This window comes from Apium graveolens, chromosome 2, assembly GCF_009905375.1.
Source record: "Apium graveolens cultivar Ventura chromosome 2, ASM990537v1, whole genome shotgun sequence".
In the NCBI taxonomy this organism is placed as follows: domain Eukaryota; kingdom Viridiplantae; phylum Streptophyta; class Magnoliopsida; order Apiales; family Apiaceae; genus Apium; species Apium graveolens.
This window is the reverse complement of record NC_133648.1, coordinates 1,447,310-1,464,608: the sequence shown is the minus strand read 5'-3', so window position 1 is coordinate 1,464,608 and position 17,299 is coordinate 1,447,310. Positions and strand designations below refer to the sequence as shown.

The 17,299-nt window shown below is 34.5% G+C and overlaps 1 protein-coding gene across 1 annotated transcript; it reads right to left on the bottom strand.

Annotated features, from left to right (window-relative positions):
• Positions 1–3,893: 3,893 nt before the first annotated feature.
• On the bottom strand, positions 3,894–5,630 carry LOC141705353 (uncharacterized). Its single transcript, XM_074508357.1, has 4 exons — positions 5,410–5,630; positions 5,182–5,269; positions 4,507–4,720; positions 3,894–4,401 (listed from the first exon to the last, which is right to left on the bottom strand). Exons 1-4 carry the CDS (start codon positions 5,431–5,433, stop codon positions 4,074–4,076), a joined length of 654 nt encoding a protein of 217 aa, XP_074364458.1. The 5' UTR covers positions 5,434–5,630; the 3' UTR covers positions 3,894–4,073.
• Positions 5,631–17,299: the final 11,669 nt, after the last annotated feature.

The window sequence follows — 17,299 nt, the reverse complement described above, 5'->3', positions numbered from 1 at the left end:
ATTTTAACAACTTAAAATTTTAGGATTTTTTATTCATGTTTTTTCAATCTTATCAAAAATTAATAAAAATGATATTCCTTACACTTGAAAGTTCGACCAATAAAATTACGAAACTAAGTAATTCGAAGGTAGATTTCAGATAAGTTTTTTTATTTACTTTGTATATATAATCAATTTGTTGAAAAATGCACAATAACATAAAAAAGTAATTCATAATTTTCCCCGCCTCCCCTAAATATAATTTTTGCTCCGACACTAATCATATATACAAGTGGGACCATACTTGCATATCTGGTATATTGTGTAATATGAAGGGTGATATTTAAAAATATTCATTTTTTGGGTATAATGGCCGAAAATACCCATTTTTTAAACACATGGCTGAAAATACCGTTTTGGTTACACATTTTGTAATTGGGTAAGTGTAATACGCATTTAAGAATTGGGTATCTAAGAAAATTACTAGAGATAGACATTTGTAGTTTGGGTATTACCATTGATATACGCATTTGTCAAATGTGTATCTTTAAAAAAATTGAATACCCATTTGACAAATGCGTATCTATATCTAATACAAAACAGGATACCCAAATGATAAATGCGTATCCAAATTGGTATTTTCAGCCATCCACTTCTAAAATGAGTATTTTCAACAATTTACACCAAAAAATTGTTATTTTTAACATTTTTTCTAATATGAACATATGGCTTGGCCCTCCAATTTGCTCAGATGGAACTAGTTCTATTCAGGGCGAAGAAAATCTTTGAAACTGGTTTATAGAAAAACGAACTCGTAAAGCTACGAAAAGTACTCAAGTCAGTTGCTTTAATAACAACTTACAGGTGTTAAAAGAAGACTAGGGCTGTTCACGAATAGCGTTGTTTGCGAACAAGCTCGAGCTCAGCTCGGTACGAGCTCAGCTCGGTAAGAGCTCGAGCTCGAACACAAAAATGTGTTCGTTAATAAAAACGAGCTCGAGCCGAACTTTTGTATGTTCGGCTCGAACTCGGCTCGAACTTGTTCGACTCGAGTTCGGCTCGTTAAAACTCGAAAAAAATATAACATTTTCAGAATATTTTTCATACGAGAAGATCTACAGAGCTTAGCCGTGATGAAGAAATGTAGAACAGAAGGACATTAATGCTATTAAGGATGAAACAAAGCTATATATATATATACACTTTCCCTGACCTTTATTCATTTCATTGATGAACATTGCCTTCAATTTCATTGGATGGCTTAAAACTCACCAAGAACGTCACAAACCTCACTGAGATTGAAATCACCAGAATCTAAAATCAAGTCTCCAAATCAAGTCTTTCACAAAAATATACATACAAAACTCAGCACACAATATACATGCAAAACTCACCAAGAAAATTATACAAAGAAAACAAATAAACATAACAAAAGAAATATTAGAAATTCTATCTTACTAAATAAAATGGGAATTAGGAATTTGGGGATTTAGGGATTTAGGTGTAAGGTCAAATTAGGAGAGAATGAGATTAAAGATTTCAGCCGATATTGATAAGTGGGTTGGACTTTAATTAGTTGGTTTGGGCAAAAAAAAAAAAAATTAATCTCTTAGTGAGCTGCTCGGTTATCGCTCGGCTCGGTTCGGCTCGTTTTTGTTCGCGAACAAACTCGTGTTCGGCTCGTTAGTTAACGAGCTCGAGCTCGAACACGATTTTTTGTTCGATAAGAAGGCTCGGCTCGGCTCGATTCGTCAGAAAAAAATAAAGCTCGGCTCGATTCGGTCAAAACTCGACTCGGCTCGGTTCGTGAACAACCCTAAAGAAGACCAAAGGGGCTCAAGGAACCGGCTGCCACCTGTTCTTTTCTCTTGTGTAATTGTACTTGCAATCTGCCACCTGAAATGCGAAAAATAAAAATTAGACCAAGTATGGAGATTGAGGAATTACCTTGCTCAGGAGGAGGAAACTTTGCAACTTACATGAGCCAACAAAAGGTCGGTGCGGTGGTTGAGTTAGAGTTGTTTCGTTAGCGGAAGTAGTAGCCAACAAAAGGTTGGTGCAGTGGTTGAGTTAGAGTTGTTTCGTTAGCGGAAGTAGTAGTGTCATACGAAAAACAAATGAAAAGTGTTAGCTAGACTATGAGACAGGCGAGGCGATGATTTATGAATCTCTGCTCAGTTTTAAACCCTAGGAGAGAGCTATATATATATATATATCTTTCACCTAACACGCGTGTTCATGCGTGTTCATCTAGTCAAGGAGACTGGAAAACAAATATTCTTGTTCAATCAAGACATCTAATAGCATCCACAGTGCTGCTAACAACTTCAAAGTTGTTTACATCCTCCACTCCAGACAAAAAAAACCCTATTTTATATTATATCTCATCCCCTCATTTCTAATAACATTTAATTATGCTAAACGACCTGTACAAGGTTGTTACAATTCATACATGTAATTCAATAATATGAAAGCAGTACAGAAGTGTGAGTTTGTGGGACTACATGTTAATATACTATTGCCAAAAACCAGTAAACAAGCGTTGTTCAATTTTGTCTCTCGAAATCAAAGTTGACTGCAAGCAACTGCTAATGACTAATAACTTCAAAGGTGGAATATGTTGTCTACCACTGGAAAACAAATAAGGACTATGTCAAAGACCCCACGGTGATCGGGAAGGCGAGAGCGATCCAGCATGTTCAAGTGATTCTTCAGTCGTGCAGCCTGACAACTTGTTTCCTTTTGGCTTGGAGCATCAACTTTCCCTGCCTAGTGAGGACCTCCTCACGGGAGGTCCAGAGTTTGACTCCTGGTGTGTGCGGCAGCTTTAAACAGTGTTTCTGCCTGGGTTAAGAAGTAGAGCATCATAACTCATAAGCTTTGGTCTTTGTTTATTAGAATTTTGTGTGACTCTTGGTAAAATGATACAACCATTGCTGGAACCCAGATTTAAAAATGCAGACATGCATTTTTAAATATTTGATCTGAAATATTTGATTATCTCAGAACAGTCTACTGTTTACAAAGTCATCAAAAGAAGCCACAAAAGTTCTAACCTAGAAGTTAGAACAAGGTTTTTCTCTGCTATATCAACAAAATATTTCCCATTATGACCTTTTAGGTATAGTACTGCATCTTCATCAATCAGAAAAAGCTTTTGTATCACTCTGTTAACAACCAGAATACAGGATAAATATTGAGCTTAAATAGCATTAAACATGCAAAACCTGAAACACTTCAACATAGCACGTGTAAGCAAACCTTAAAGTTCGGAAAACGCCAGAAACAATTAGTAATAAATAGTGACATATCTCGGATTGAACAAAAGAGACCAATTAGTATACTGTAGTTGCAAAACCTGATCTGTTGAGGCAAACATGACCATAAATATTTAGCAAAAAAAAAAAAAAAAAAACATGACCATAAACAACTTTAAAGTTTTCATATAATGGAGCTCGGGGCATTTAAAATTTTATGTTTTGTTATTATGTATGGAAATGAGATTAATGCATAATAGATATATACAAATTAAACAAGACTAGTAGAAACAGCAAACAGAGGACAAAATATCATCCGATTCCCGAGTTTTACAACACTGTTCCTGGAAATAGGCTTCTCAATGAGTGGTAGGAGTATTAACGGAGATGATAGAAAAACCAAATAAAATGAGGTAAAATATTAGGACGAGTCAGCTTCGTTTATCCTTTTTCTCACCTTCCATTATTATTTTTCAAATCTGAATATGAATAAATAACAGTTATGGTCCTTGTATTCACAAAATAGATATATATTTACATAGAAATATATAAAGAATGCCTGAATGCGTATCACAGAATACAACTTGATACATGAAAGAATTGGTGCAAAAGAAAAAAAAAACAGATGACAGAAAAGAAGCAATGCAAACATAGTAATAGACCCAAAATTTTAATCAATCATCAACTAAGAAAAAATCATAAACTAATGTAGTATTGTCCAAATTAGTTCATATTAAATTGAATAGACCAAAAGCTAATTAGATATAGTTCTATGCAGATCATTAACTTGGGAAGTTCTTCATTCATATCCTGCTCTTATTATGAACCAGTGCATTCTTAATGTCTGCAATGGTGGTGGTGGTGAAGTGCACATCCATATCCCCCATGGCATTGATGGTGGTTGGCGCATCCAATTCCCTCATGGTATCGATTGTCGTGGCGACAGTGGTTTATACCATGTTGGTGGCGGAGGGCACATACATTTCTACCATGGCAGCAGTGATGGTGGTGGGTGCATTCGAGTCGATTGTCCTGGTGGCAGGGTGGCAGTGGCCGGTGACAGTGGTTTGTATGCAGAGGGTAGTGAAGGGCACCTTCATATCTATCAGTGTAACTGATTTGACTGTCTTGCTGGCCGCGAGACAATCCATATCCATAGTAGTCACTTGAAACAAATAAAATGGCAAATTAGATATGTAATACTAATTACTGAATACTAAATTTTGTAAATTAACCAAAGTTATGAACAATGTCAACTGATGTAACATACCCTACATACGAAGAATCATCGTAAGCAACGTTACCGGGTTGTGGCCTCCTCTGACGATAAAAAGTAGGATGTAGAAGCCCTACGGCCGGAGAAATTGTACGAACCAGCTTTACTCTGTAACCGGACTTGGCTAAAGTATGCAGCACCAAGTCTATGTCCAGTGAATCTGTTATATGTATTATTCCTGTTTCCGGATCTAGATTTATGGAAGTTTCTGCATGTAATGTAACATTGTGTTATTATGGCAAACAAATCCTGTGATCCTTTATAAACTCACAACTCATGGTATATATTAAACCAAACTAAACATAGTCAGAGACCCAGACTTAGTGCAAGATAAGATACATGTGTATATGTGCGATACAAGGCTTAATAACCTTTCGGCCCCTAGCTGTTATACCTATCAGCCCTAAAAGTATGAAGTCTCCGATATTACCGATACGTTGTTTTATTGCCGAAAAGGGCTAAAGGAACTATATCTACTACTACAAGGGTTAAAAGGTATGACTTCATACTTTTGGAGCTGATAGATATAACGGTTCATATTTCAGGGACCGAAAGGTTATTAAGCCGCGATACAATCATTGAAGATCTTCCTCACAACTCATCATATACAACTACCAAAAGTTATCTTCAAAAATTAAAAATTTACGGAACCCTACTATACAAACGCACCGGAAACGGAAACAGAAGATAGAACTTCCAGCAACTTATTTCTGCTTGCCTCCGACCTCAGATCCGCGTACACTCTCAACACATATATCTGTACTCAATCACATAAAATCAGTTAAATAGGCATACCATATCTTAAACAAATTCAAATTGAAACTACAGAAAATTCAAGTTGAAACAACAAATCTTTAGCATTATACATGAGCGTGATACAAGTTATATGTTTCGTACCATGACCTTGTGAAGATTCATCATTAATCGAACAAATTCCCGGAGAAAGAGTTTGGTTCTGCGTCTCAGAGAACTTGAATCACAATTTCTTGAGATGTTAGATTTTTGGTTTGGAGAATGTGAATCACAATTTATAGGGAATTATGTAACTATATGTATGGTAACTTCTTTGTTTTAATCCTTTCATGTATCAAGTTGTATTCTGTGATACGCAATCAGGCATTCTACATATCTATGTAAATATATCTATTTAGTAATTACAAGGACCATAACTATTATTTATTCATATTCAGATTTGAAAACTAATAATGGAAAGTGGGAAAAATATCACAACTATAGCATAAGATTTCCTTTTGAAGTTAATTTGGGAGTAATTGGCAGTTCGTAACCCACTTTTATTTTCATTTTTATGATTTGGGTCTACATTATTTTCTCTGTCAACATGCACCCCATAAAAATTAATTTCGCTTCTATTTGCACCCCAATGACGACTTTCGATCCAAGATAACTGTTAACCTTAACGGAAGCGGGGGCGTTTCAGTAAATTACTAATTAAAATAGACGAAAATAAGAGTAATTGACACTTTTTAACTCATTTCTTAGGAAATTTTTTCAATTCAGGTCTATATTATGTTCCCTTGCAAGTTATATCATGAAAGATTCGATCATGGATTCAATCTGATAAAAAAATCTAATTATAAATGGAGCGAATATTTAATAGGTCGGTCCATATTCGCTAAAATAAAAAATTCAACTCGATTCTAGGATTCTTATTTCGAATTGGGGGTTTGATTTTTTGGCATTTTTCATGAAATTTGATATTACAAATAACTTTTGCTTGTTATTTGCAAATGGGGCTGAGCATTCGGTCGGTTCGGTCCAAAACCGGACCGAATCGAATAGACCGAAAAATTGAATTATCATTTTTTCTTGGATCGAACCGGACCGAAATTTTATTATGGACCGGACCCAAATAATTCGATTCGGTCCAGTTTTGGACCAAACGGACCGATTTTTTTTTAAAAAGAAAATTTTATTAAAAATTTCAAACCAAAACGTAAAAAATCTAAAATATAATTAAAGTAAGGAGATATGTAGAGTTCTAAGAGTGTAACAGTATAATTAAAAATTAAAAACTATGATTATAATTTTTAGATATATGTAAATATATAATATAAAATTATAATATTTATGATTTGGTCTATTCGGTCAATTCGGTCTGGACCGAAATATTTTTTAAAAGAATCGGACCAAACCGAATTTTGAAAAATCAGGACCGAACTGAATTAGTACGGTTCAGTTCGGTTTTTCAGTTTCGGTTCAATTTTCTCAGCCCTATTTACAATCGATTTATGTATTTTTTTTGTTGGTTTTGACCGGGAAATCTAAGGATCCGACGATTGGCTCTTGGAAACCAGAAATTTTCGATTTTACCCATGATATAAAAGTTAAAAATGGTCCAGGTGGTGCAAAACAAAGCGAAATTCAAAGTTAAATGTGCAACTTGCAAGGAAATATAATATAGACCCAAATTGAAAAACGCCCAAAGAAATGGGTTACAAAGTGCCAAATACTCTTATTTTCTTTTGGTTTAATTAGTGATTTACTGAAATGCCCCCGATTCCATTAAAGTTAACGGTCAACTTGGGTGGAAAGTCGTCAATGGGGTACAAATAGAAGCGAAATTAATTTTATGGGGTGTAAGTTGACATAAAAAATAATGTAAACCCAAATCACAAAAATGAAAATAAAAGTAGGTTACAAACTGCCAATTACTCTTAATTTGGGGTGCTCCTTTACTAGGAAAAAAGACAAAAACTACTCATTGAAAAGCCTATTTTTACGAACAGTGTTTAAAACTCGGGAATCGGACGATATTTTGTCCTATGTTTGCTGTTTTTACTATTTCATCAAGTATTCAGTTTATTAAGTATAATCATGCTGTCTAGTTTAATTTATATATATCTATATTGCATTAATCTCATTTCCATACATAATAACAAAACATAAAATTTTAAATACCCCCGAGCTCGATTATATGATAACTTTAAAGTTGTTTATGGTCAAGTTTGCCTCAATAGATCAGGTTTTACAACTACAGTATACTAATTGGTCTCTTTTGTTGATATGTCACTATTTATTACTAATTGTTTCTGGTGTGTTCCGAACTCTGCAGATATAACAACATATCTAAATGTGACGAATAACACTCGGCTCAGAGCTGCTCAACTCGTCGAAAGGTTCATGTTCGCAACAAGGGACTCACTCTGCAGGAATTCTGCAATGTAATTGTTGCAATAGTATCTGTACAGCTCCAAGTTACTTGGCGAAACTCGAATTAATGAATTCGATTTACTAGGTGAAGCTCGAATAATGAACTCGATTTATTCACTCTGTGCCAGGATTGTTGATCAAGTTTCAAGTCTGACTAATTTTTATCCAAAACTCTAAAAAGTCATCAGTTCAGTATTTTTATGATCTCCATATAAGTTCTCTCCATAAAAACTATCGGAAAACATTTATCTAAAATACAGGTTTCATAACGAAAACTGAAATACTATTGGGGATTCATCCCTTAGTTTTCTACTCCTTGAGATTGGGTATCGGTCCATTGAATCAATGTTTGGGTCATAAGGAATCCCATTATTACGCGACCGGCTTCTTGGTTTTGTGACTGAAAGTTGTGGTACTTCAATGATGGAAGCGACAACTTGAGTTGTAGATGGTAGATCTTGATCGCTTTATGATTCCGGATCTTTTTGGGGTTTTGGGATGTGTGCTTCATGAGCACGGATCTTCTTCTTTATGATTTGGGCATTCGCCCTTTCACGTCTTCGGGACTAAAAACACCATTTGACAACAAATTCATTGCTCGGCTATACCCTTCTTGGGGTGATCTCCTCTTCATATGAACAATCACTATCCTCGATGTGGGGATCATATAAATCGTAACGTCTCCCTTCAATAAAGTTTAACCCTTACAAATACCAAGGTTCGTACTTCTCATGTACTCGACGTTGCGTTCCTCCTCAAAATTTTATATCCCATAAGGTGTGTGATCTTTCACCCTTGAAGGAGGCTCAATTATTAACATCTGAAATTTAGGTGTTCATTAATGAGAGCATCATCTATAGTTTGGGACTCTTCCCTTAATTATGCATCCCTTGAGGTTAGAGACTATTCTTTGGATCAGCTATTGGGTAATGGGGATCTCCGTCCCTGAGAGATCAGCCCCCTAAGCATGAGGATTGACTGTGGTAGTATATCAACGGTGGATATGAAGTTGTGCATCGCAACAAGTGGTTTCTCGGTATTTCTTCGTGCTTTCATGTTTGTCATCTTCTTCCCACAGACGGCGCCAAATATTATGGATAAAAACGTGGATGTATTAATTACGCGTATTTAATGTTAGAGTTTGATAAGCTTCGAGCTTTAATGGTTGCGCTTGTGTTTCGTGACTTGAATATGCCCTTACAAGATGCCTACGTACCTTGGCGTATGCCAACCATCAAGCCAAAACATAGTTCTTGGTGATGTTTGACCTCGGACCTATGGCAGCGAGAGCTCACGAAGGACGTATTGAATTTCATGTTCTTCAAGGGCTGAATCTAAAACGTCGTTCCAGGTAATGGCCTAGTGGTTTATAGGGTGTTCTCACGGAATCGTGACGTGTGGAGCTCTTGTCCAAAAAAACCTTCTTTCGAAATTGAAGGGGTAAGACCCTTTATATAGACGTTGAGAGTCTAGGAATTAGGGTATAATTGGTGACTTGGTGGGCAAGTCTCCACCTCTGATTGGACTTTGGAGTCCTAGAAAGCATGAATTAGTTTTCTTCTAAATTTAGGTTGCTTGGAGGATACTTCTTATAGAAGTAGTTACTTATTTGAACACATTTATTGGGTTGTTTAATTGCCCCCTTATTAATTATGAAATTAATAAATAATTAGGGTTTGGGCCTCATTAATTGGGCTTTTCCCTTGGACCAAATCAGGTCTAACTAATGCGACATTAATTATTTTGATTATCCAACGGATGATTTTCATCATTTGTCGAGTCCACATCTGTCAACAATCCTTCAACCAAATTGGACTCAAGCTTCTCTTTACTTTTCTTCCAGGCTGTATCGTAAAATGACTCAATACCTTGAACTTTAGTGCTTTGAGCAAGAACATCTCTAGATGATTTACATGCCTTAATCACTTCCTGTTCTCGTTCAAGCTGTTTCTTTAAAATCTCTTCTTTCTTCAAGGACTCAGTTAATTCATCATTGGCAATCTTACACTCAATTCTCAATTTCTCAAATTCAATAAATTGAGACTCTAACACATTATTCCTCTCACTTAAAAATAAATTGTTTTCTTTAATTTTAGCATTTCCTTAGTGAGGGACTTAAGTGTAACACGCAGGTGATATAATTTTGTGGACATGTCATTTATTACATCATTACACTCAGCTTTAGATAAATGTGAGGATGTTGGTTTCAGAGGGGTGGTGGGGGTATTATCTGCTGCCTGGTTTCTGCAAAGCAGCAAAGGAAAAAATTTCAGACTTATATATGCTTCCTGGACCATTTTAACCTATTTTTGTCTTACACTACAAAAATATATATAAGTACTGATAAATTAAGGGGTCATTTGGCAAATCTGAATGCTAATTTCTGAATGATTGAGATATTTGAATAATTAATGAATAATTTTGTTTGGTAGAAAAAATCTGAAAACTTCTGAAGGACATTAATATTTTATTTTAGTTTGAAATAACTAACATTGTATGTTGAAAAATTAATCTAAACTTGTTTCATTATTTTATTATTATTATTTTTGTGAAATTATTATTTTAGTTAGTTATTTTTAAATTAAATAAATTGTCATCCTAGTCTACAGGAGATGACTTAGTCATGAGTTTGTTTTGAGCATTATTAGGAGGGTTCAGTGTAGTGGAGAGTTTTTAGGAGTAGTGGTTAGCAGCACTACGTCTGCTATATATGCATGTATCCCTTCCAGTTTTAAGTATGAAAGTAATAGATAGTTTGTTTTGTTTTATTCTCTCTACGTAATACATATAGTACTATACACAGGATCAGGCTCATCACATATATCAGTTTTTTTTCGCATTTGGTATCAGAGCTCCAGGTGGTGTATGCCCGAATATCAACCCAAACACACAAACGTAACCATGGAGATAACCAAGATAAAAGAAGGCTCTGTGGGTTTAAGCTATCAAATGTTAACGAAAAGTAACTATACAACATCGTCCCTGAAAATGAAGATTTTCATGAAGGCGCAAGGTGTTTGGGTGCGATCGAAGGAGACCCAAAGATTGTTGTTGATGAGAGGACGGTACAGATAGCTCTTGCAGCTATATACCAAGGCGTGCCAGAAGAAGTGTTGCTGACTATTGCTGAGAAAGAAACCGCAAAGGAAGCTTGGGAAGCTATTAAAATGATGTGTGTATGAGCAGAGCGAGTGAAGGAGGCTAAGTACAAACGTTAAAGGGAGAGTTTGAGTCTCTTACCATGAAGGAGACAGATAACATCGACGATTTTTGTATGAAGCTGAGCGGGATAGCAACCAACATACAGGTTCTTGGAGAAGTGATGGAGGAATCAAGCATTGTGAGGAAGATCCTACGTTCAGTCCCTGATAAATTTTTCCATATAGCTTCAAATATCGAACAGTTCGGAGATATGAAAGCTATGGCGGTTGAAAAGTTAGTGGGTCGTCTTAAAGCTCCCAAGGAGAGGATGAAGGGCAGGTCTGAGAGCGCAGACAGACAACAACTTCTCTTGGCATCTCAGAATCAAAGAACTAGAGGTGGTTATTTCCGTGACCAGAGTAGGATCAGGTGCTACAACTGTAACACCTTGGGACACTATGCGTCAGAATGTAGCAAATCATGACGGGAAAGAGAGAAGAGGCGGGAAGTAAACATGGCAGTCGTCAAGGATGATGAACAAATTTTGTTATAGTCATAAGTTTAGCCAAACGGGCTCAGATTATTAGCCATACGGGCTCAGTTCAATAGTCATGTGGGCTAGAAGGATTGCATGAGATAAGTTTAGATTAAGGGAGAGATTGTTGTAAAATTAATCTAAACTTGTTTCATTATTTTATTATTTTAGTTAGTTGTTTTAAATTAAATACATTGTCATCCTAGTCTACAGGAGATGACTTAGTCGTGAGTTTATTTTCAGCATTATTAGGAGAGTACAGTGTAGTGGAGAGTTTTTAGGAGTAGTGGTTAGCAGCACTACGTTTGCTACATATGCATGTATCCCTTCAGTTTTAAGTATGGGAGTAATAGATAGTTTGTTTTGTTTTATTCTCTCTACGTAATACATACAGTACTATACACAGGACCAGGCCCATCATATATATCAGTTTTTTTCCACATTGTATATTACCTTTCAATGTTAATCTAATATGATATTAAAAAATAATTTTAATAATTTAAATGTTTATTCTGTCTATAATACAATAACTAAGTATATATCATTTTATAATTAAATTATTTGTCATACATATAATAATTGATTTAGAAATTTATTTTATGTTCTTTTCAAATATTTGAATAAAAAAAATTAAATTACAATAGTAAGATTGCAACCTATGTTAAAGAATCATAATACCTTACCTATTTTTTTATGTTTAGGCTGCACACAACGAAAGTCAGGATATTGATATTTATTTACTTACGTTTTATACTCATGAATCATTCTGCTGTAGTTTTTGACAGGAATCGCTCAGCATCTTTTGAATGGTTCAGACCCTTATAATTTATGGCCAAATAATCTGAATATATGAGCGATTTATATCACCGTTCATTCAGCTTCATTAAGTTAAAAACAAATGGCCTCTAAGTGTATATATTAGAAACTGAGAAACAAGAACACCAGTAATGCAATGTCAAAGACTTGCTTTTTTTATTAATGACCTACAAGGTACATATAAAGGACTATTGCAACACAAACATCTAAAAATTAGGAAAGAAATAAGGAAAACTCCTACTAAACTTCTATCATTGATTTGTGGATCCAAAAATCACTCAACTGATTGTCACGATCAAGCTGTATGTAATCTCTTCCAACACTTATTACTCAAAAAAATAAAATCAATTCGCAAGCAATCAAATATCAAATTAAAACTCAACAATCTCCCCCCTTAATCTGAGATTTGCTTGCCTAAATTCTTGACCTCCAACAATGCGCGCATCCTCTCGAACTTAACTGTTGTCAAGGCCTTTGTCAATATATCCGCCTTCGGTCCTTCACTGTTAACATGTGTGATAACAACTTTATTACATTCCACACATTGCCTAATGAAGTGATAACGGATGTTGATATGTTTGTTACGCCCATGAAAAACCGGACTCTTGGCCAAATCTAAGGTTGATTTGTTATCAATGTGAATGATGACCGGTCCAATAACTTTACTTGTTATTAGTTGCAGCACATTTCTAAGCCAAATCCCTTGGCAGGCTGTAGGTGTAGCTGCCATGAACTCGGCCTCACATGAAAACAACGCCACACAGCGTTGTTTGTAAGAAATCCACGTAATCATCTCTCATTGAGATAAAATACCATGCCCCCCGTACTTTTCCTGTCGTCTATCTAACATGTTAGATCACTATCCGAGTATCCCAAGAGCAGATGGTTTTTACTGTTCCTTGAATACACCGGGCCATAATGTGTTGTTCCCTTTATGTATCTGAGAACTCGTTTGACAGCTTCCAAGTGCAGTATTGTTGGTTGTTCCATATAACGACTAACAACTCCCACATCAAAAGATATGTCAGGTCTTGTGTGAACCAGATATCGTAGGCAACCAACCAAGCTTCTGTAGTCTATAGCATTCACATTTTTCCCACCTTCATCTTTGTTAATTTGCACACTTGGATCCATGGGATATTTCGAATGATGGTGGCTTGACATTCCAGCTTTCTCAAGCACTTTTTCGCATACCCTGTATGTTTCAGCTCGATAAAGTCGTATCCTCGGTGTACTTCAATTCCCAGATAGTAGCTCAACTCCCCCATATCTATCATTTCAAAAATTCTCCCCATCTGGATTTTAAATTTTTGATCGCAGGACTATTTGATCCCGTAATTAGAAGGTCGTCCACATAGACACCTATAATCAATGAGACATCACATTCCTTCCTCATATACACAGCGTTTTCATAAGGGCACCTAGTGAAACCAAGATTATCGAGGCACTTGTTTAATTTAGCATATCATGCTCGAGGAGTCTGCCTCAAACCATACAATGCTTTGGCCAATTTGTATGCACACTGTTCCTTTCCTTCACTTCAAAACCTTCTGCTGGCATACATAGACCTCCTCATTGATTTCACCATTCAAGAATATCGTCTAGACGTCCAAGTGATGCACTCTCCATCCATTTTTAGCTGCAAAACTAATAAAAGTCTCACAATTTCTATACGTGTCACCGGAGCGAATATTTCGTTGAAGTCCACCCCTTTCTCTTGGACATAACCCTTAGCAACGATTCTGGCCTTGTATTTCACTATGTTCCCATCAACATCTCTTTTAAGCTTGTAAATATATTTCAAACCAATAGCCCTTTGTCCCTCCGGGAGTTTAGTCAGATGTCAGGTGTTATTTTTCTCTATGGAATCCATTTCTCGAACCATAGGCTCCTTCCATTCCTTTGTCTTAGTTGCTTGTTTGTAACAAGTTGGTTCTTCAACACACATCACCAATAGCTTCTCGTCTGTCTCAACAGGGTCTGTATGATTGTATATGTCTGATAGTACTCTAAACTTTCTTGGTGGTTCACTAGCGTCGTAGCTGTCACTGTTTAGCTGAGAGCTCTATGTCTGTGCAGATGATGGACTCTGATTATTATTGGTTGTTCCTTCTTTATTACTATGCTCGTGCACATTTCCACCATCAGATTCCTCATAGTACATTTCCCTTCTCTGACTTCATCAATAACCGAGAACCAATTATCTGATTCATTGTTCCTTTCTTGTTTGTCCCACATCCAATATTTGTCCTCCTCGAATACCACATCTCTACTAACGCAAACACTTTTCTTCACCAGATCATAAAGTCGATAGGCTTTTGTTCCTGGTTCTTTTCCAAGGTTCAAAATATTAATACTTCTGTCATCTAGCTTCCCAGTTTTGCAACTTGGTACCTTCATGTGTGCAAGACACCCAAAAACACGCACATGACCTACATCGGGTTTCTTTCCATACCAGGCCTCGTAGGGAGTCTATCCCGTTAAAGCTCTCGTTGGAAATTTATTCAATATATAAATGGAGTGTCGAACGGCCTCACCCCAGAATTTCGAAGGTAGTTCAGTCTCTTTTAAACAACTACGTGCCATTTCCATCACCGTTCGATTTCATCTTTCTACTATGTTGTTCTGTTGAGGTGAATAAGGTGCAGTGTAATGCCTCTCTATCCCTTTACTCTCAAAATAAGTTTTAAATTCCTGCGAGCAAAATTTCCCCACCTCGATCCGTTCTGAACACCTTGACTTTCTTTCCTGATTTATTTTCGACCAAGGTACAGAAGCTCTTAAAAGCACTCAGTGCTTCATCTTTACTTTTCAACAGAAAGACCCACATAAACCTGTTGTAATTGTTGACAAGTAAGAAAAAAATACGTGTATGTAATTTACTAATTATTTGTATGTAATTTAGTGATGGCCACTAAATTGTTAAATATAATTTATTTTTATATTTTTTGGTTTTCAGTATGTAAATTAGTGAATTTGTGGAGGTTTCTAGTTTGTATTTTAATTTATATTATAAAATTTACTGATGAGAAATTGAATTATAGCTAAATATAGTACAATATTTAATCATACTTAATCTAATGATTGTATCATTATATCATATTTTGGTGTATGGATGTAATCCTTTAAAATTTACGATTGGTTAAATCTCTAATAATATTTTGTTTAGGATTGTATTGCAACCGGTGTTTGAATAGTATTACAATAATGTAATCATTTTTTATTTATGATACTATTATGAATACATTTATTCTAAATATATATTATCTTAACCGTCTATTTTTAAGTATATCAGATTAACGGTTGAAATTATTTTGGCGGTACATGACCAAAATTTTTAATAAGAAGTACCTCCCGCTTGTTATATATAAATGATATAATTTGTAATAAATATATGATTTGAGAGTTTGTAAGATAACCGTCACAAATAGGTAATTTCGTGCTTGAAACCTCTTATGCGGTATATTTAAATTGTCTGGCCATGTCACGAGCATTAGGGGACACTTGTAATCATGACTATTGTGTTAATGATTTGGTCATTTTGGAAGATTTTGCTTATTGCATTGCGATGAGCCCTTTATAAGATATTGAGATTTTGCTTATTGCATTGCAATAAACCCTTTACAAAGATTAAATGATAAGTTGAAGAACATAACTTGATATTTAAATAAATAATAATAATAATAATAATTGTGAATGAGACCATATAAAAAATGGGTACTAACTCAACTGACAAAACGAAAATAAATGCTACCGCCAAAAATTTATCGAACTCTAAAAATTATCAAAAAGCATAATCGGTAAACTTTTACTTTGAGTTATTTGAGTTCAATTAAATTATGACTTTCATTATTATATTTTCTATGTGCCAATTTACTTGTTTTATTTAAACTTTTATGAACAAATTTTTAAATAAAAATCAAATCATTTCTTCATAATTTTAAGAAACCGGAAATTATATTTTAAATTAGATTAAATATAATTTCCGATGATATAACTTTTATAATTTTCTGGTAAACTAATATATTTAAATTATAGTCAAAATTAAGTTAATTTGATCACAAAAATTAAATAAGACGGATAAATTGAAACACGGGAAGTAATTCTTTTTGGATTAGTAAATTTAATTCATGTAATTTGTTAAGACTTACAAACGAGATAAAATGTTTGATGAGAGAGAATAACCACAAACAAGGTTGCAAAGTCCATCAATTTTATCATAAAGCCCAACATGCAATATTGAAGACTTGAAGCCCAATATCCATGCATGTTCTCTTTCAATCTCGATTCTCTCTTATAGTAGTCGCTTTTGTGAAGCATTTTAATTTTATTTTTCTCTTTTTTCAAGCTTCGAGGGTTCTAAAAATCCCTGATTAATCCCCGATTAATCGCCTACAAAGTATCCGACCGATTCGATCTTTAAAATCCGATTTATTTTTACGAATTTTTCTTTATTGGAGTATATATAATTATTTATTAAAATTAAAATACTATATTAATTTAAATATGAATAATTATAGAAATTATGATATAATAAATATATATTTGTTAATAAATAAATAATATAATTATAATAATATATTAAATATAATTTAATAATATAATATATCCGATTTTTACCCCGATTGATTCTTTCGATTAATCCCCGATTTTCAGTTAATCCTAAATCGGTAGCTCGACCGATCTTCCCCGATTCCCGATTTTTACAACACTGAGTGCTTCCCAAAAACAACTATTATAATCGAGGGTCGCATATAAACTATTAAAATAAAAATTATTATATTTTTGAAGAATCACGTTAACATTGTTGTAATGTATTGAATTTTCTTATGTGTATATAAGACACACAATAAAAGATAAGTTATCAAATTTTTATTGGCTCCAACTTAATGATAATTGTTCCGTCAGAAGAAAACTTAATGATAATGGAGTATGTTTGTATGCACAAAAAACACAATTAATAATAATAATTCCTCTCAACAAAATTACATGAAACTAAGGAATTAATATGTGTACATGAACATATATCGGACAAAGCCATAATATATTATTTTATTAATATGTAAAATATTATAAATAATATGATAAAAGAACTGAACATGTGATTTATCGAATAAAGAAAGC